The 21,583-nt window shown below is 45.8% G+C and overlaps 1 protein-coding gene across 1 annotated transcript; it reads left to right on the plus strand.

Annotated features, from left to right (window-relative positions):
• The first annotated feature begins 592 nt into the window (after positions 1–592).
• Positions 593–15,866, plus strand: LOC119957106 (histone chaperone asf1b). Its single transcript, XM_038784802.1, has 4 exons — positions 593–857; positions 1,153–1,268; positions 9,449–9,625; positions 14,714–15,866. Exons 1-4 carry the CDS (start codon positions 749–751, stop codon positions 14,915–14,917), a joined length of 606 nt encoding a protein of 201 aa, XP_038640730.1. The 5' UTR covers positions 593–748; the 3' UTR covers positions 14,918–15,866.
• The last annotated feature ends 5,717 nt before the right edge of the window (positions 15,867–21,583 follow it).

A 21,583-nucleotide genomic window follows, 5' to 3' on the forward strand; every position in this document is an offset into this window, starting at 1 on the left:
CATCTGCTTTAGCCAATGCCCTTTAAGCCCCCTCCCCCCCCCCCCCATATCCCCTTTACCACCTCCCACTATATAATAATCTTTATTGTAACAACACTGCAATGAAGTTACTGTGAAAAGCCTCTAGTCGCCACACTCCGGCACCTGTTCGGGTACACAGAAGGAGAATTCAGGATGTCCAATTCACCTGACAGCACCTCTTTCGGGACTTGTGGGAGGAAACCGGAGCACCCGGAGGAAACCCACGCAGACACGGGGAGAACGTGCAGACGTCGCACAGGGAGCCAAGCCGGGAACCGAACCAGCGACCCTGGCGCTGTGAAGCCACAGTGCTAACCACTGTGCTACAGTGCCGCCCATCCCCGTAACCACGCCCCCTTTATGACATCACTGTTCCCCTCCCCCTCCCCTTCCCAGTGTGCGAAGCGGTTTTGGCGCCGCCGCCACCCGGCGCGCTGATTGGTGGGACGGCAGTGCGCGCGGCCCATTGTTTATAAATAAAGTTGATCGAAGGGGGCGTGGCGCGCGAAGCTCTCGCGAGAGCCGTGCGGCTATAAAGAGCGGGGGGAGGGGCGGAGCGGCGCGCAGTGTGGGAGAGCGGCCGCCCAGCCGGACTCTACAGGGGCAGCGGGAGGGGGAAACAACAACAACAAAAAAGAGGGGGAAAAAAGAAAAAGAGGAAAACCGGCGCAGGGCGGCGGGGTTTAGCGAACGGGCCGGTCCCACACAAACCCCTCTCCGGGCCGCTATGGCTAAAGTGCAGGTGCTGAACGTGGTGGTGCTGGACAACCCGTCTCCCTTCAACAACCCTTTCCAGTTCGAGATCACCTTCGAGTGCATCGAGGATCTGCCGGACGGTGAGTGGTTAGGCGGGGGATGGGGATGGGGAGGGCGGCGCGCGTGCGCAGGCGGGGGGGGCCGCGAGCCCGGCCGTTTGGACTCTAAACTGGCGGCGCGCGCGCTCCGATGGCGCGGGGTTATTTTTTTTTTATCAATGGACCTGTCAATCATCGGCCGTGGCGCGCGCGCGCTCCCCGGGCGCCGCTTTTTTGATACATATTAAACATCTGCAATTTTCGCCGCTGTCTTTTTTTTTTGCTGCTGCTGCTCCTTGTACAAATTTTTTTTTTTTTTTTTGCTGCTCCTTTTCAGATCTGGAATGGAAAATAATCTACGTGGGATCGGCGGAGAGCGAGGAGCACGACCAGGTGCTGGACTCGGTGCTGGTGGGCCCCGTACCCGCCGGCCGCCACATGTTTGTGTTCCAGGTAAAGGGGTCGGGGTCTGACCCACTCTCGGTGCAAGCAGCCGCCGTTTGCTTTCACACAGAGAGCGGGAGGGTGTTTTCCCCCCTCTTCCTCCTCCCTTATTTTAGGCGCGCATTTGGCACTCGGGGAGCCAGACTGGGTTGCTCCATCCTGTCTGTGGGCAGAGAAGCCAGGGTTGACCAAAGGCAGGGGAACTGCTACCCAGTGATACCAGGGAACTGCTATCCTTATTCCCAGATTGCAATCTGGAAATTTCCACTTCCACACCCCTACCCATCGAGTGTGCCGTCCAGAATGAGCCCACTTCTCTTTTCTTCTTCCCTCTCCCACTTAACCGTTGAAACGCTAAGGAGCGATTCGACACGGCCGGTCCGCGTAACTAGCGCGTCTTTGGACTGTGGTAGGGAACCGGAGGAAACCCGCTCAGAGGCGGGGAGAACGTGCAAACTCCACACAGGACGGTCACCCGTGGCTGGAATCGAACCTGGGTCCCTGCCGCCGTGAGGCAGCAGTGCTCGTCACGCCGCCGTGCCAGCTTGCAGCATGCTCGATGCATACAGTGCAAGATATTTTCTGGGACGCACTCTTTAATCTCTTCAGCGCTATGGATTTCTAAAACGGCGAACCTCTTGCAACTATTTCAATCATAGAAAGCCTGATGGCACTTTTCAGCTTCGAACGTTTTGCTCTGAATGGTGCGGTGCCACGTTGTCCAGCCCTGCTGCCTCACCGCTCCAGAGACCCAGGTTCGACTCTGGCCTTGGGTGACTGTGGAGTTTGCACTTTCTCCCTCAGTGTTTCTCCTTCCACAGATGCTGCCAGACATGTTGAGTTTTTTTCCATCATTTGCTGTTTTATTGCTTGTCGTTCTCCATTAATTGCTTAAGACTGGCCTCTGTCTTGGCTTCCTGTATCCATTAATCAAGTGTAAGATCAGCTACAGTAGTTTGTGGCGAGGCTTCTAATCTTTTTGTGTGGAATATTAGGTTAAATGGTGGGGAGGATTCACTGGTAATTCTACAGTTAAATGTATTGTGTAAGTGGTTGTGACACCTACAAAATCTAAGATTTTGATGATTTCCATGCCTGTCTGGTTAATTATCTACATACTTGCCTTGCCTCAGTGACGCAATTGTCATTTACAGCACTTCCATAATTTGCAGTGAGCATGGTATAATGTACTTTGGAGGTAGGATAAACCAATCAAGAGAATAATGGAGTATTGTTCTCAAGACTAGTCACAGATCAGGGCTGGATTATAGGCCATTGTAAGATGTGTGGCTAGTGGCCCTTCCTTGCGTATTTGTATACCAGCTTGGTGTAGGCCAAGACAATATGTTGTGCTTTTATCTAATCGTTGGTGCTTCATGACCAAATTTCAACCTTGCTGTGCTGGCTGCTTTGAAATATCCAGTGGGGTGGCACAGGGACTCAGGCAGTCCTTAATTTTTTTTTGTGATATTTAAATAGTCTTGCCCCCTACATTTTTTGAAGATGATGCACAAGTTGATCCTGAAGAAGAAAGTTGTAGGATGCAGGAAGATGTCGACTGGCACTGTTACAGGAAGGATGTGATCATATTAGTGAAGTTACGGGGGCAAATTTGAGGAAGTTAAACCAGGGCTGGTTTAGCACAGGGCTAAATCGCTGGCTTTAAAAGCAGGCCCGCAGCACGGTTCAATTCCCGTACCAGCCTCCCCGAACAGGCGCCGGAATGTGGTGACTAGGGTCTTTTCACAGTAACTCCATTAGAAGCCTACTCGTGACAATAAGCGATTTTCATTTCAAGTTACTGGAGTGGCAGCTTAGCTGTGAGGAAGATCGAATAGTCTGAGGTTGTTTAACTTTTGGTGTTTTGAGGGGCCCAGATAGTGGGAAAGAAGGTCCTTTTTTATTTTCTGTTAGCGGAGCGGTCAATAGCCAGGTGTGATGCATGTTTTAAAGTAACTGACCAAAGTCGAAGGGAGTTCAGAAATGTTCTGCCTCAGTGGTGGGATCTGAAACTCGCTCTCCGGGGGGGAATGCGCGAACCAGGAACCCTCACCTGTATCATTCTGACTTGATGCTGAAAAGTAATTTGAGCCCTTGGGTTCTGATCTTGTATAAACATCTACCTATAGAATTTTCTCTGATACGTCAAGAAAGGTGATGGCCCCAATAAAATAGAATAGAACTCCAGAATTGAACTTTCCCAGTCTTGCATTATGTGGATTGTCTCAGCAATTCTGCAAACCCTGTTTAAAAACTGTTCTGGTTTGACCTTCTTTTGGACAGAAATTTTGTAGGAAGTATTTGCACCGTGATGGATGCTGCTGTCCAGTAGTGTCATTAATATTCTCAAATTGAAATGCACACTGCAGCTGCTGTGGAACTTGCTGCACAAGCTAGATAGATGCAGAGACTGCAGCTGAAATGTGCCTTTTACACCAGGTTTTGAAGTACACCCAAGAACACTCTTGCACGAGTGGACTTTTTAAAAACTAAACTTGGAAACTTGATTTCAATCATCAACGGCTTGATGCGTTTTGGGCGTTGAAAGTTTTGCTCATGAAGGGTGTATTTTTCTATGATGTCGAACTGTAGCTCTACTATATGGTTCATTGCAATAGTATATTCTGAAACAGATCTAATATCTTGACCAGGGACTTCCTGTCACTTTCCAATTTATGGAGGGAACATCCCATATTTTCTAAAGTGGCTGTGGGAGACCTGGAACACTTATTGTACCCTTCTATCCAATGGACCTATAAAGATTTAATTCTCTGCAAAGACTCCCATTCAAAGTATTATCTTGCATCGTTGGCTTTGTCGACATATGCTGTGTTTGTGTAACTGACCCCTTCACTCACCTGATGGAAGGAGTTATGCTTCGAAAGTTTGTAATTCCAAATAAACTGTTGGACTTTAACCTGGTGTTAGACCGGTGTTCTTCAAACTTTTTTTCCAGGGACCCATTTTTACCAACCGGCCGACTTTCACGACCCATGCTGTGCGACCCACCATTTTCTATTACCTTGTTTGCTGCTGACAAAAATGGAGGAAATGGTTTTGGGTCCCTTTGGCCCTCGTACACGCTCCTCCAATGGAACCTGTTGGATGAAGGTGAAGCCTTCTGGTGTCGGAAAGTATGGAGTCTCCATCTGTCCAAAGTTCTGCATTTTTTTCCTGTAAAATTTTATCAAATAAAACCCCCTCGAACTTGTAAAAGAAAAGTTAAAATAAAATGAATGAAAAAACTGAAACCCGTCTGAACTTCTTAAAAAAAAAAAATGAATAAATAAATAAAAAAATAAAAACCAAATGAAAAGAATAAATGAATTAAAAACTACTACAGAACTTGTAAAATAAAAAGCTGCAACAGTTTTTTTAATTTGCGGCCGCACTGCGCATGCGTGCCCGATTATAAATGCACATGTGCAATCCGGCCGTATTTTTTTTAACATGTTCTCGGCCGCTTGCAGTCGGCTGCTGCGTGGGGATTTGCGCGATCGGAAGCTCCGCGGACAATGGCTCCGCGACCTACCTGCGGGTCGCGCCCCCGACTTTGAAGAACACTGTGTTAGACCATAAGACATGAGAGCAGAATTGGGGCAACTCGGCCCATCAAGTCTGCTCCGCCATTCAATCATGGCTGATATTTTTCTCATCCCCATTCTCCTGCCTTCTCCCAATAACCCCTGATCCCCTTATTAATCAAGAACCTATCTATCTCTGTCTTAAAGGCACTCAGTGATTTGGCCTCCACAGCCTTCGGTGGCAAAGAGTTCCACAGATTCACCACCCTCTGGCTGAAGAAATTCCTCCTCGCCTCTGTTTTAAAGGATCATCCCTTTAGTCTGAGATTGTGTTCTCTGGTTCTAATTTTTCCTACAAGTGGAAACATCCTCTCCAGGTGTACTCTATCCAGGCCTCGCAGTACCCTGTAAGTTTCAATAAGATTTCCTCCCCCCACCCCCATCCTTCTAAAGTCCATAGATTACAGACCCAGTGTCCTCGTACGTTCCTTATATGCCAAGCTCTTCATTCCAGGGATCCTTCTTGTCAACCTCCTGGATCCTTTCCAAGGCCAGCACATCCTTCCTTAGATTCGGGGCCCAAGAAAGTGCTCACAATGCTCCAAATGGGGTCTGACCCAGAGCCTTATACAGCCTCCGAAGTACATCCCTGATCTTGTATTCTAGCCCTCTCGACATGAATGCTAACCCATCTCATTATGAATTCCTTTACCCAAATTTATAATGAAACTGCCTTTCATAAAATTGTCATCAAGTCCTGCCTCCATGTCAGTGGTGGTCTTTTTTTCACATCACCCAGATTCTTCCTGCACTGTCATTCGCTATTCAGTCCATAACCTGTGCGGTTTCTCCCATATCATTACAATTTATATATGTCGTGTTTATCAAGTTTCTCCTGAAAGCTTTTGTTAAATTAATTTCAAGGCTTCTGAGGCTGTGCTACTTCTAAATACTTCTTTTCATGTTGGCTCTGGTTGTTTTGTCAATCGCCTTTAAATCAGCGTCCTCTGTTACCTTTTCTCGTTGGTAGATGCAGCTTCTTGGATGTTAATAAGGCAGGCAGTTCAAACGTGAGTTGACTCTTCAATCTTCATTACTTACCACGGAGGCCTTTGAACACAGAGCAGCTTCCTAGTATCAGAATCTTTACAGTGCAGGAGGAGGCCATTCAAGTCTGCACTGACTCTCTGAAAGAACAATATACCTAGTCTCACACCCCTGCCTTATCCCTGTTACCTCGCACAGGGGCTGGTTTAGCTCACTGGGCTAAATCGCTGGCTTTTAAAGCAGGCCAGCAGCACGGTTCAATTCCCGTACCAGCCTCCCCGGACAGGCGGCGGAATGTGGCGACTAGGGGCTTTTCACAGTAACTTCATTGAAGCCTACTCGTGACAATAAGCGATTTTCGTTTCATTTCACATTCAGATAACAACCCTTTTGAACCCCCTCTCAATGCTTATTCCAGGTGCCAATCACCCTCTGGGTGAAATATTTTCCGCACATCTCTTCTAGTCCTTCAGCCTAGTATTTTGAATTTATATGCTATCTTGGGAGGGAGCAGTTTCTCAGCCCCTCTAATCTGTCCTCATAGCTACAGTTCCTTATCACTGAAATTATTCTTATGTACTCGTACACCAAGATCTCTCTGTTCCTGGACTTCCTTTAGAGTTTTTCCCTTTATTTTATATTGTCTTACCATATTCTTCTTGCCAAAATTAATCATCTAATTTCTCTGCATTGAACATCTTCTGCCACCTGTCTGTCCTTGTTTGACCATCCTCTCAATTCTGTAATCATGCCCTGAACTCCTCAATTCTGTAATCATGCCCTGAACTCCCCTCAATTCTGTAATCATGCCCTGAACTCCTCTCAATTCTGTAATCATGCCCTGAACTCCCCTCAATTCTGTAATCATGCCCTGAACTCCTCTCAATTCTGTAATCATTCCCTGAACTCCTCTCAATTCTGTAATCATGCCCTGAACTCCACCGTCTAAGGCATTTAATATATATCGGGAAGATCAAGGGTCCGAGTACTTGCCCCTGGGGAACTCCACTACATATCTGCTTTTATTCCATGAGCTAGAGTTTTCCTCAAGTCTGTTGTGTGGCACTGAACATCCATATACACCACTTCAACGGTATTGCCCTTAGCAACCTTCCGTTTTGCCTTCTCAAAAATCTCTAGCACTTCGTTGAATATAATTTTCCCTTGAATCCATGTTAGCTTTCCTTGATTATCCTGTACTAAGGGTGGCATAGTAGTGCAGTGGTTAGCACTGCTGCCTCACAGCTGTTCAATCCTGGTCCTGGATCACTGTCTGTGGAGTTTGAACATTCTCCCCGTGTCTGCTTGGGTCTCGCCCCTCACAATCTGGGTTTGCATCCCCGGTCACTGTCCATGCGGAGTTTGCACATCTCCCCGTGTCGGCGTGGGTCTCGCCCCCACAACCCAAAGATGTGCAGGTTAGGTGGACTGGCCATGCTAAATTGCCCCTTAATTGGGAAAATAAATCCTGCACTTGGAAGTGACTATTGAATTTTGTCAAACTGACTGGTCTAGATGCTGGCTTTATCTTTGGCGCCTCTTTTTGAGCGCAGGCGTAATGTTTGCAATCCTCTAAAGATCTCCTGCCCCCCCCATGTCCAAACAAATAAAGATTACCACTGGTGCTTCTGCAACTTCCACTCTCTCATCTCTCATCCCTTGGATGCATCTCGTCCTGGTACTTTATCTAGAAAAAATAGCCTTTCCACCACCACCTTCTCAATTTTAAATACTTCTAGTGTTCCATTTACTTTCTCTCTCATCTCAGCCTGGGTAGCATCCTCTTTTTTTTTTGTACAGATGGGTGCAAAGTGCTTGTTTAATACCTCTTGTTATTTCTCCTCATCAGCCCTACTCTTTCTTTTACCATCCTAGTAAGAAGTCTTACAACACCAGGTTAAAGTCCAACAGGTTTGTTTCAAACACTAGCTTTCGGAGCACTGCTCCTTCCTCAGGTTTTACCATCCTGTTACGGTGTTGCAGGTCCCACTTGTCCCAGTGCCTCAGAAATCTAAACCCCTCCCTCTTTCATTTCTCCAGCCACACGTTGAACTGCTGAATTTTCCTATTGTGCTCACTAGCTTGTGACACTGGGAGTAATCCTGAGATTACTGCTTTTGAGGACCTACTGTTTAATTCCTTTCCTAACTCATGAAGTACACTTCAGACCCTCTCATCCTGGAGTCGCGTCCTGTATTGGCCTATTTCCTTCCTGAATTGGTAGTCTGGGGTAGTGGTGGAACTGGAAGCAAACTTCCAGAAGTGGATGTTGAAGCTTCAGCTGGAGATGTCTGTTTCAAATCCTAAGAGTCTTCGATGTAGCTTGTAACTAGTTACCATGGACATTTCTATTTAAGCATCAAATTGTTTTCAGAATAGGCTAATGGTAGGCCATAACCTGAAAAAGGTAAGAATTTGGACAGAACTCTTGATTCTTGTGGAGGCTAGAGACGTCAAGAATTGAGATAATGCATTACTTGATTATTTGACAAGACAGTGAAGTATTGTGGCCTTCTGCCGGGAAGTTTGGGTTTTTAAAAAAATATTTTTATTATTCTTTATCACATTTTCTCCCAAATTTACACCCAAAAATAAACAGCAATCAGTAACGAATGCAGTGTCAATCCCCATATCAATAACAACAATCCCATCCTCCCACCAAACCCCCAAACATTAGCCTGCATGTTTACATAAACAAATGCCAAAAGGGAATCTGGAATCACCCATAGTCGCCATTAACACAGAGTCCCCCAATTCTCCCAGCCCCCCCCCCCCCCCCCCCCCCCCCCTAATGTTCGATGTAATCCAATTCTCAAAAGTGCATAATGAATAATGCCCAAGAATTGTAGAACCCCTCCATCTGACCCCTCGGTTCAAATTTGACTTTCTCAAGAGTCAAGAATTCCAGCAGGTCTCCCCCCCCCCCCAACCATGCCTGGGCACAGGGTGAGGAGGTTGATCTCCACCCGAACAGGATCTTTGTCTTCCAGTAATCAACAAGGTGAAGGCTACAACATCTGCCTCCTCGCCCGTTTCCAACCCCGGCTGGTCCGACACCCGGAATATGGTCTCCCGAGAGCCTGAGTCCAGTTTCACGTGCACCACTTTAGAGATTATCGTAAAAACCTCCTTCCAGTAATCCTCCAGCTTTGGACACACATCTTCTACCCCCTCAACGAGACGACTCATCGTCATCCTTGTACAGTGTGCTCTATATACCACCTTCAGCTGTATCAGCCCCAACCCCTCTCACGAGGTGGAGGCGTTCACCCTCCGGAGCACCTTGCACCATGACCCCTCCTCCATACCCTCTCCCAACTCTTCCTCCCACTTTGATCCCTTTCAGCGGTGCCCTCTCCTCTTCCAAAATAGCCCCGTAAACCGCTGATACCCACTTCTCCAGTCCCCCTGTCGTCAGCACCTCCACCAACAATGTGGAAGCCGGCTTTACCGGGAAGCTCTGTATCTCAGGGATTTGGGTTGTTGAAGACTGATCTTGGATGTATTGTGCGGGTTGTCTTTGCATTATTTGCTTTTTAATGGTGTTTGTGCTTGTGTGGTGTCTTGTATTTACACTTTGTTTCTGAGCTAAATTGATGTCCTATTTTAATATTCCAGGCTGATGCCCCAAATGCAAGTCTCATCCCAGATGCAGATGCAGTTGGTGTGACTGTGGTGCTGATCACATGCACGTACAGGGACCAGGAGTTCATTCGTGTGGGGTATTATGTGAATAATGAATACACAGACCCTGAATTAAAAGAGAACCCACCAATGAAACCTGACTACGCCAAGGTAAGCTTTACATGAGACTCAGTCGTCTTTTCTTGAAATAGGGAAGAAATTGGTATAGTAAAACACTCGCCCCAAGTATTGCAGTGGTTTAGCTGCCTTACAAAGCAGCCTTGACAATCCTGGTCATATTTGGTGTATTACAGCTAACTCTTGTCCCTTCTCATAATGCCAACATTGGAGGGCTCCATGCTATACCTACATCTCTGATCAGTGCCCTGTGGTTCTTGACCCTTCTGGCAATGGGAATGATTTCTCTCTAGTGTCTAATGACCCCAGATAGGAACTTGTTTCCTTTACTCCACAACAGGCTGGTATTGGGTGTCACAGATAACTGTGGGTGTCTCTCTCCTGCAGGTGTTGAAACCACAACCCTGAAGTGTCGCACTGGGGCAGCTTCACAAGAGAGAGGGGACAAGTCTCACTGTTTATACCTAACAAGTGAGGTTGTCCTTGTGTCACACCAGTTACCTTGACTGCCACCTACTGCCTGTGTGAGTGTCTCCTGTGATGGTGAAATGTCACCTGGAAGTGCCCCAATAGTGCAATTTCACAAGAGTGAGAGACCACTGTTTATTCCTGACCAGTAGCCTCTCGAGTGAGTGTTTTCGAAGCGCTCAGATTCCCTTTTCTGGTCCTTGACTACGGAATTATGTCCTGGCAATTATTGTGGTCTCACCAGGAACAGAAGTCTGCAATTATAATAATCTTTATTGTCACAAGTAGGCATACATTAACACGGCAATGAAGTTACTGTGAAAAGCCCCTAGTCACCACATTCTGGCGCCTGTTCGGGTACACAGAGGGAGAATTCAGAATGTCCAAATTACCCAACAAGCACGTCTTTTGGGACTTGTGGGAGGAAACTGGAGCGCCCGGAGGAAACCCACGCAGACACTGGGAGAAGGTGCAGACTCTGCACAGACAGTGACCCAAGCCGGGAACAAACCTGGGACCCTGGAGCTGTGAAGCAACAATGCTACCCACTGTGCTACTGTGCTGCCCAATTCAACCCTTCGACTCTGCCCTGCCATTCAATTAGATCATGGCTGATCTCTTCCTGGTCTTAAATCCACCTGTTCCCCATATCTCTTTTAACCCATTTTTTAAAAAATCAGAAATATGTCATTAACCTCTTAATGACTCTGATTCCACCGCACTGGGGCAATAAGTTCCACAAATTCACCACCCTCTGCGAGAAGTAGTTACTCCTCATCTCAGTTCTAAATCTATCCCCTCAACCTATATCTGTGACCCCTCGTTCTAGATTGCCCCACAAGGGAACATTTGGTCTACGTTTACTTTTATCAACCCGATTTGGTATTTTATACCTCGCTGAGATCCCCCCCCCCCCCCCTCATCCTTCTAAACTCCGGCAAGTATAAGCCCAAACTGTTTCATCTCTCGTATGTCAACTCTTTCACCCCTGGAATCAATCTGGTGAACCTCCTCTGAATTGCTTCCAATGCTACCATGTCCTTCCTCAAATAAGGAGACCAAAACTGGACACAATACTCCAGATGTGGTCTTACCAACACCCTATACAATTGCAACAACACTTCTCTACTTTTATACTCCAGTCCTTTTACAGTAAGCAGTTACATTCCATTTGCTTTTTTAATGGCATGCTGTACCTGCATACTGACTCTCTGCGATTCATGAACAAATACTCCCAGATCCCTCTGCCCAGAATCTACTTTCCATTCAGATAATTTGCCTTTGTTTTGTTTTTTTTGGCCGAAATGGATCACCTCACACCTATCTGCATTAAACTCCATCTGCCAAACTTTGGCCCATTCTCCTAGCCTATCTATAAAATATTTACCTCCTTCACTGCCTGCTTTCCCACCAATTTTAGTATCGTCTGCAAAATTTTGCTATGTTACACTATGTTCCTGCTTGCAGATCATTAATATAAATTGTAAACAGTTGAGGTCCGAGGATGGACCCCTGCGGCACCCTGCTAGTTACAGTTTGCCAGCCAGAGAAGGACCCATTTATCCCGACCCTCTGCTTTGTTAGCGAGCCGATCTCAATCCAATCTAGTACTCTCCCCAATCCCTTGCAATCTCACCTTCTGGATCACCTTTTATGAGACACCTCCTGGAAGTCTAGATATACCACATCCACAGGTTCCCCAATATCCATCTTACTGGTTACGTCCTCTAAGAACTCCCAAGTTTGTTAAGCATGACTTGCACTTCATAAAACCATGCTGGCAGTGTTAGAACATAGAACAGTACAGCACAGAACAGGCCCTTCGGCCCTCGATGTTGTGCCGAGCATTGTCCGAAACCAAGATCAAGTTATCCCACTCCCTGTCATTCTGGTGCACTCCATGTGCCTATTCAATAACAGCTTGAAAGTTCCTAAAGTGTCCGACTCCACTATCATAGCAGGCCGTCCATTCCACACCCTAACCACTCTGAGTAAAGAACCTACCTCAGATAGCCCTCTAAAATCTCCCACCCCGAACCTTATTGTTATGCCCCCTTGTAACCGCTACATCCACCCGAGGAAATAGTCTCTGAACGTCCATTCGATCTATTCCCCCTCATCGTCTTATAAACCTCTATAAAGTCGCCTCTCCTCCTCCTTCACTCCAATGAGAAAAGCCCTAGCTCCCTCAATCCTTCCTCACAAGACCCACCCTCCAATCCAGGCAGCTTTGATTGATTAATTGAGCTTTGTCATTCCAAATGTTCAGTCATCTGACTTCCTCCTTTCGCCATGGAATGTTTTTCTCCTTTTTACAACTCTTCCTCTCGGCAATGTACTTAATATCTCCCTGAACATCTGCCACTGTTCATCAACTGCCCTACCCTCCATTATCTGCCCAATCTACTTCGGTCAACTCTTTCCTCAGACCTGTATAATTACCTCTTCCCAATGCTAAAACTCTAGTATGGCACTGTCTTCTCTCTCAATCTGAATTTGAAATTCTAGCATGTTGTGATCACTCCTTCCAAGAGGATCCTTAATGACAAGACTATTTATCAAACCTTCTTCATTACATAATACTAAATCTAAAATAGCCTGCTCCTTGGTTGGCTTCATAACATATTGCTCTAAGAAATAATCCCTCATCCACTCTGAAATCTCCCTATTTGATCCAGTCAATATGAATATTTAAATCACCCATTATTACTGTTGTGCCCTTTCCAAGCCCTCAATATTTGCTTGGGGGGTGTAAGTTACTCTGGCCAAGGAGTTTTTTCCCTTGTGGTTTTTAAAATAAATTTAGAATACCCAATTCATAGAATCATAGAATTCACAGTGCAGAAGGAGGCCATTCGGCCCGTCGAGTCTGCACCGGCTCCTGGCAAGAGCACCCTACCCAAGCAGTACTGAGGCAGCAGTGCTAACCACTGTGCCACCCCCAAATGCGGTGGTTGTTCGTGAATATTAATAAAATGGCTAAAAGTACCCACAAGGTTGCTGGACCCAATGGGAGGTAGGATAAGGAAAGATAGATTTGTAAATGGTTATCTGAGATGAGGATTATAGGCAGTGATGTTCCCTAGATTGCTGTTTTTGTATAGCTGTCATGGGTATTGGAATAGAGTGAAATGTCAATTTGCTGGCGATTCCAAACTTGCAGATGTTATACCCACCACCTGCAACATGACCTAGCTCTGCTTGCAGAATAGTCAGACAAGTGGTAGAAAACAAAAATTAAAATTAGTGCTTTACTTGCAACACATATTGATGAACTCCAATTTATTTCCGTCTCTTTTTGTCCCCCCTCCCCTCTCAAATTGACCTAGTTTAATTATCCCTTGTTTACAATTTCTTTATTTGATCTGATAAAGTTAATGGGTTTCACAACTGAATGCTTTTAAACTAATTCAATTTAGCTTGACCTCCCAAAACATCCCTCCGGACTACCCTCACTGCAAGGATTGTAAGCATCATGTCTCCAGCTCTTCATTTAAAAACTGCAGGTGGATTTAGACTACAGGTTTGCTTTAGTTGCATTTATCCCATTTTTCTACACTTCCAGTAAATAAAATTTTAAGCTTAGGAATTAAAGACATGAACTAGATATTCACAATATTATAAAATAGTGGCTTCAGTGACGGAGGCTAGCTCTCTGACAGGAACACTTATTCACAAAGTACAGTACCTCATCGGGGATATTAGATCTGTAGTGCTGTGTTTGAGAGCAGTTAACCGGACACTCCTTCAGATTGATATGGTTAGATCCTATGCCAGCTCTCTGAATCTAAATTGTTGCGGTCATTCAAAATTAGAATACTTTCTCCACTGCCCCCCTCAGACAGTGTATTCCATCTCCTAACCAGGCGCCTAAAGGTTTTCTCGTGTTGCTTTTTGGTTGCTTTGCCAATCACTTTAAATTGGTGTACTTCTAAGCTTTTGCATTATTTCATAGAATTTACAGTGCAGAAGGAGGCCATTCAGCCCATCGAGTCTGCACCAGCTCTTGGAAAGAGCACCCTAGCTCCACCCTATCCCCATAACCCAGTAACCCCACCTAACACTAAGGGCAATTTGGACCCTAAAGGCAATTTAGCATGGCCAATCCACCTAACCTGCACATCTTTGGACTGTGGGAGGAAACCGGAGCACCCGGAGGAAACCCAGGCACACACGGGGAGAACGTGCAGACTCCGCACAGAGTGACCCAAGCCGGGAATCGAACCTGGGACCCTGGAGCTGTGAAGCATTTGTGCTAACTGCTATGCTACCGTGCTGCCCCCTTGTGAAAGTGCAGTGTCCACAATTGCACTCTTCTGTACTAAATTTAACATTAAATGCTGGCCACCCTTTGTGGTACATTTTGTCCATTTTTAAAAAAGATTTTGTCTCAAAAAGATACTCCACATGGAGTAAAGCTCATATTTGGTATAGCTGAGAAAAATGTCGGCTTTGCTGGTGAGTCTTGTGTCTTAAAGTTAGATGTGAGCATTTTTTGGTGGGGTTTGAATCCAGGCCGCTACAATTTACTGTGCTGTTCATTTCCTTTCTTCTGCCTGAAACCCCCCCCCAGCATGAATGTGACCTGTGTATCTGTCTCATGTTGATGTTGTAAGTAACTTGCAATTAATTGCGTCTGTTTCTCTCTCCTAGCTCCAACGAAATATTTTGGCCTCTAATCCAAGAGTTACCAGGTTCCACATCAACTGGGAGGGCGCCAGTGAAAAAATGGAAGATATTGAGAACGTTGATCCAAGTTCAAATGCAATGCTTCCCCCCACCTGTACACCGCTGAAGGGACTTGGAGCTGGAGGCGCTTTGACTATAGTTCCAGAGAACTCTATGGACTGCATGTGAAATCTGCTGGTGAAATGGATTTAAAGTGGATCAAATATGTTATTTTGTATCAGGGTTTGCTAGCTTTTGGAGTTGTTAATTCGATGGAGTATTTGAGTCAAACCTCAATACCCCAGAAGGTAGCATTAAGTCGGCAGGGGTTGGGGAGTGACGAGGGTAGGAGGCCATGACGTTGCCATTCATGGCACTGGGCCACAGCAGATGCAGTCTTGTGTGACTGCCAGACACATTGCGATCTACATCCAGCTGGATTGCTTTTGCCCAAATGGGAGCAATAATGCTTTTTACTGGTAAACATTCTGGAATTGCAAAGCCAGTTGGTGCCTATTGTAAATCAGCCAGAAGTGAGTGTTGAACTACAGAATGTATTTGTAGGAGTTTTTTTTCTATATAGTAAGTCCATGAACATTTGGGGGGGGGGGGGGGGGGGGGAGGAAATGACAGTGGGTATGGATGGACAAGGCCGGTTTGTGTTGAATGTTTTTTTTTGTTCACTGCCTCTTCAAAATAACCCCCAAGACCTGGTCACTTCCAGAACTTCAGTTGGCAGCTATGGCCAATATGAGTCCACTAACGTTGTGGCTTCAGCAGCAACTTTTGGTTCCTCTGCAAGTTTAACGCTCCGGAGTCGCCAGTTTAACATACCATATGTCCAACGATGCTACCGTATTATCCAAGCTGGAACTTTAATTCCTCTTCGTGAAACTCAGCTGCCCCGTGTAATTGTCTTCAGAAGTTTATTGAAAAACATTTTTGTAACTTTTAATAGTACTTTGTAAATCGTGATCCAAACCCATGTGGAAGAGGTTGATTAAAAGGGTTAAAAATCTCAAAATGAGCTTTCTAAAGCCGCATTGGTGGTTTTGAAAACTGCAGCCATTTTTATAAATGTTAGCGATGTAGAGTTGTACTGTCTGGCGTTGTCTGAATAAAAGCACTTGTAAATGCAGCTGTGTCCTTTTTTTTTTGGTTACCATTGTGACTGGGTGATTTTCCAAGATGTGAAAGCTGGGTCTCATAACTGCTTTTACTTTAATAGTGCTCCTTAACTTTGCAAAGGGTTCTTCTATTTGGGCAGAGCAAATCAGACCTTTTAGTCCTAGAGGAAGAAGAGCGCATAACAAAATGTCAGCAAATTTGAGCATGACAAGCCTGAGGGGGAGGTTGATGTGGCTATTTTGCATCCTTTTCAACAAATTGGTATAGATTTATTCACTGGCTGTCCAATTGTAACAGGCCTACTGTCTGAGGGTAAATAGTATTGTGACATTTGAAAGCTGGAGACTGTTATATTGCGCATTTCATTTATTCCTTATTCCAAAATATCCTAAGACCAAACAAACACTTGGTGCATAGGATTCCTGGGAAAACATTGCTTATTGAAAACCATTTGCAATGCCTTTTTCCTTTTAGATAATCCTTTGGAATATTTGGAGAAAGTGTGCTCATTAAGGGGCAACATTAGTGTGGCCAATCCACCTACCCTCCACACATTTGGGTTGTGAGGGTGCGACCCGTGCAGACACAGGAGAACTCTGACAGTGACCCAGGGCCAGGATTGAACCTGGTGCCTTGAGGCAGCAGTGCTAACCACTGTCCTGCCATAAACACCTCAGTTAAACGGTGGTAAGAGTGGATCTTTTTCCACTCTTGATGGAGCTTCGTGTCCCTCCACATGGGTGACCTGGGGCCAGGATTGAACCTGGGTCTTTGGTGCTGTGAGGCAGCAGTACTCACCACTGGCCTGCCAGAGTGAATTTTTACTCGTCGCTGTCACTTTCCCGCTATGATGCCTATAGTTTTGTTCATCAGCAACCTCTCACATTTGCTCCATTTTGGTTCTCCCCTACTGCTCTTGCTGTCCCAGTGAAGCTAGCACCTAATGCAGCACTTCTTTTTCCCCAGGCATTTAACAATCTGTATTCTTGACATTGCATTGTGTAAATCTAGATCATTAACCTCTGCTCCACTTTTGTGATGGCAGCTGTTGGGTGATTCAGATGTTTCTATTTATACCATCTTTTAAAGAACCACATGGAAAGAGACCATTTAGCTCACCAATACTGCAGAAGCTCTTTCAAAGGCTGATCCAGTTATTCCATTTCTCCTTCACTTTATCTAGTTTCCTTTTGTAGGCTGATGGTCCTGCCTAGTGAAGATGCGTCCTATTCATAGCTTCAAACATGGCCTGTTCTGTCCATAATATTAAAATGGACATGGTGGCTGTTAGAACTTCAACATGTGATATTGCGCTTCCAGACAGATCATCAATTGACATCATCCTGGGTGGGGGAGCGTTCCTTGGAACGGGTGTGCTCAGTATCTGGAATTTGCAGCTGCCAGTGTTCAAAGTTTGCTAGAGACTCCATTTGCAATCCAGCTGAAAAGACCAATTATTAAGTATGAATGACTGTTATCCTATTGTATGTAATGATGTCTTTGGACTGCCAAATCATCGTGGTTAAACAGTACCGGTGTTGGTCATGTGACAAACCTGCTGGGACAACCTAGAAGAGACAGAAGCCAGAGGAACCTCTGACCTGGAGGCTGTATTTCACCCGAGCAAGGAGGAGTGCTCTGAAAGCTAGTGATTCGAAACTAACCTGTTGGACTTTAACCTGGTGTATGGCTTTTTAGTGCATAGCATTTGAGTGAGTAAATAAACCACCTTTATTTGTGAACCTATGAAAATCTGATGATTCTGTTCTATCCAAAACCACCACAATGATTGCAGACAGTTATGAAGAGTATTCGGGGTTTCAGTTTATCTCCTGTTAGGAACACTGTCCTCTCCTCTGTTACGAACATTATGTCCACCACTCTGATCAGGCAGTGATTGAAAATGTTGACAACCTGTTTTTTTCCTGCATTGGCCCCTGATTCTTATGCCAATCACCTGAAATCTATGATCATTGAGCCTTAAGCCACGGGACATCATTTCTCTATCTGAACCTTTCAGGATTTTAAAAGCTCTGAAATTTCTGTTGGCCTTTCCTGCTTGAGGAGAACAACCTCAGCTCTTCCAGTCTATCTGCAATGCTGTAATCGGACCACAGAAGAGAGATAGATCACTTGGTTGCATGGTGTACCTAAAACAACCTCTCTAAATGTCAGCAAAATCAAGGAACTGATCATCGACTTCTACCTGTCCACATCAATGGCTCCGAAGAGGAGATGGTCGAGAGCGTTAAATTCCTGGGGGGGGGGTCACCATCACCAACAGTCTGTCCTAGTCCAGTTGGGTTGATGCAACATTCAGAAAGCCCACCGTCTCTACTTCCTACGGAAGCTGAAGAAATTCGGCCTGTCTGCATCGACTCTCAGAAACTTCTACAGATGTGCGATAGAGAGCACCCTACCCGGCTGCATCACAGTTTGGTGTGGCAACTGCTCGACGCAAGAAACTGCAGTGTTGGGAACTCAACCCAACGCATCACACAAGCTTTCCACCCTCCCATTGATTCTGGCTACATCTGCTGCTTCAGGATGGTAGTCAACATTGTCAGAGATCCCTCACACCCAGACCCTTCCATCAGGCAGATGATACAGAAGTCTGAAGGCCCGCACATCCAGACATAGGAACAGCTTCTTCCCCACAGCTACTAGACTCAATGATATCCCCTACCCTTTATCACGAGACTACACCCGTCCCGTGTTTTAGATTCTTCAACCAGCAGAAACTCTCTACTACATCAAGCCCCTTCAGACTTTTATAGATATCAGTGAGATCATTCTAATCTCCAGCAAGCCCAATTTACTTAGCCTCTTGTCATAGGACAACACCCCCCATCCCAGGGACCAAACCAGTGAATCGTCACTGAACCACCTCCAAAGCTAATTTCTGTTTTATTTACCCATAGTTCCTTTTCTTCTGAAATATAGCATTTTATATTGTGTTATTTCCAATCAGAAGCTGACAATCGCATCGGTCAAACCTATTTTGATTTACTAATCAATCAGTGATTTAAACCACAATTGATAGAAAAGCTACTTTGCCCATTATTAAAATATAGATACATAAAAAATGGAGGAGGCCATTCGGCCCTTCGAGCCTGCTTCGCCATTCATTGTGATCATGGCTCATCCAACTCAATGGCCTAATCCCGCTTTCCCCCCATATCCTCTGATCCCCTTCACCCCAAGTGCTATATCTAAATGCTTCTTGAAAACATACAGGGCAGAAATCTCTGTTTTGCCGGCAGCCCGGGGGTTTCCCGGCGGCGTGGGGCTGCCCCACAAGAGAAACCCCATTGACCAGCCAGTGAAACAGAGAATCCCGACGGCGTGCCACACCAGACGAAGAAACACGCCGACAATGTTTTGACCTCAACTACTTCCTGTGTTAATGAATTTCACAGGCCAAACACTCCCTGGGTGAAGAAATGTCTCCTCATCTCTGTCCTAAATGGTCTATTCCGTATCCTCAGACTGTGACCCGTGGTTCTGGACTCCCCCACTATCGAAAATATCCTTCCTGCATTTATCCTGTCTAGTCCTGTTAGAATTGAATCGGTTTCTATGAGATCGCCCCCCCCCCCCATTCTTCTGAACTCCAGCGAATACAGTCCTAACCAATTCAATGTCTCCTCACAGTGCCAGGGTCCCAGGTTCGATTCCTCGCTGGGTCACTGTCTGTCTGCACGTTCTCCCTGTGTCTGCGTGGGTTTCCTCCGGGTGCACCGGTTTCCTCCTACAGTCCAGAGATTAGGTGGATTGGCCATGCTAAATTGCCCTCAGTGTCGAAAAAAAAAAGGTTAGGAGGGGTTATTGGGTTACGGGGATAGGGTGGAAGTGAGGGCTTAAGTGGGTCGATGCAGACTCGATGGGCAGAATGGCCTCTTTCTGCACTCTATGTTCTATGTACGTCAGTCCCGCCATCCCAGGAATCAGTCTGGTAAACCTTCGCTGCACTCCCTCTATTGCAAGAACATCCTTCCTCAGGTAAGCAGACCAAAAGTGCGCACAATATTCCAGGTGTGGCCTCACCAAGACTCTGTACAATTGCAGCAAGGCATCGCTGCTCCTGTACTCGCATCCTCTCGCTACGAAGGCCAACATACCATTTGCCTTGTTTACTGTTTGCTGTACCTGCATGCTTACCTTCAGTGACTGGTGTACACCCAGGTCTCATTGCACATTCCCCTCTCCTAATATATGGCCATTCAAATAATAGTCTGCCTTTTCCTACCAAAGTGGATAACCTTGCATTTATCCAAATTATACTGCATCGATTTGCCCACTCACTCAACTTGTCCAAATCACATAGGATCTCTGCATCCTCCTCACTGCTCACCCTCCCACCCAACTGGTTGGCTCACTCAGCTAAATCGCTGGCTTTTAAAGCAGGCCAGCAGCACGGTTCGATTCCCGTACCAGCCTCCCCGGACAGGCGCCGGAATGTGGCGACTAGGGGCTTTTCACAGTAACTTCATTGAAGCCTACTCGTGACAATAAGCGATTTTCATTTTTTTTTTCAACTTGGTGTCACCTGCAGATTTGGAGATTATTACATTTTTGATCCATAATCTAAATCATTAGAAATAATATAAGAAAAACACTCACATGGTCTTCGTCCACTTTGTGTGCATTTTTAGAAAGTGTTGAAACACTCAACTAAAATTGTACAATCTGCAATGGTAAAGTTGTCCCCATATTTGAATCTATTCCAAGTACTCCCGTTTCCTTACCTGTAGCATTAATGCGGGCTGTGTGAAAAGGTGATAATAGGCACCGGTTTCTGGCAAAAGAGAGAAGGGATGGAATTGCAATGAGCTTCTGTGACCTTCAAATGACCTTGTTTGGATGCCTGTTTCTAGTCAAAGCTGCAACAAATGGTCTAATTTGTCTTCCAGGGGTGTGTACAAAAACGGTATCGATGAGTTGACAATCTTCATGTAAATCTCTTCCAGATTATTGCACTGGAGGGTACCGGTGACGTTTTTTGGACTGATGCGTTGAACTTCATGATCTTGCTCCAGTCCTTATAATTAAACCTAGTCAGCCAGTTTAATCTTTATTGGCCTTTTTTATTCGTTCTTGGGATGTGGGCGTTGTCGGGTGGCCCAGCATTTGTTGCCCATCCCTAATTGCCCTTGAACTGAGTGGCTTGCGAGACCATTTTTCAGAGGGGGGCAGTTAAGAGTGAACCGCATCGCTGTGTGGGTCTGGAGTCACATGTAGGCTAGACCGGGTAACGACAGCAGATTTCCTTCCCTCAAGGACATTAGCGAACCAGGTGTGGGTGGCACAGTGGTTAGCATTGTTGCTTCACAGCGCCAGGAACCCGGGTTCGATTCCCAGCATGGGTCATTGTCTGCGCGGAGTCTGCACGTTCTCCCTGTGCCTGCGTGGGTTTTCTCCGGGTGCTCCGGTTTCCTCCCACAATTCACGAAAGACGTGCTTGTTAGGTGAATTGGACATTCTGAATTCTCCCTCGGTGTACCCGAACAGGTGCCCGAGTGTGGCGACTAGGGGCTTTTCACAGTAACTTCATTGCAGTGTTAATGTAAGCCTACTTGTGACACTAATAAAGATTATCCCATAATCAATAGTCCTGTACGATCCAACTCGCATGCATTTTTTTTCTAGCATCTTGATCTGTCTTTCAAGATTGCCTTTTGGGATTGAGTACTAGTTAAAGAACGGAGGAAGCCTGAACTATAACAA

Source organism: Scyliorhinus canicula, chromosome 25 (genome assembly GCF_902713615.1).
Source record: "Scyliorhinus canicula chromosome 25, sScyCan1.1, whole genome shotgun sequence".
Classification (NCBI taxonomy): Eukaryota; Metazoa; Chordata; class Chondrichthyes; order Carcharhiniformes; family Scyliorhinidae; genus Scyliorhinus; species Scyliorhinus canicula.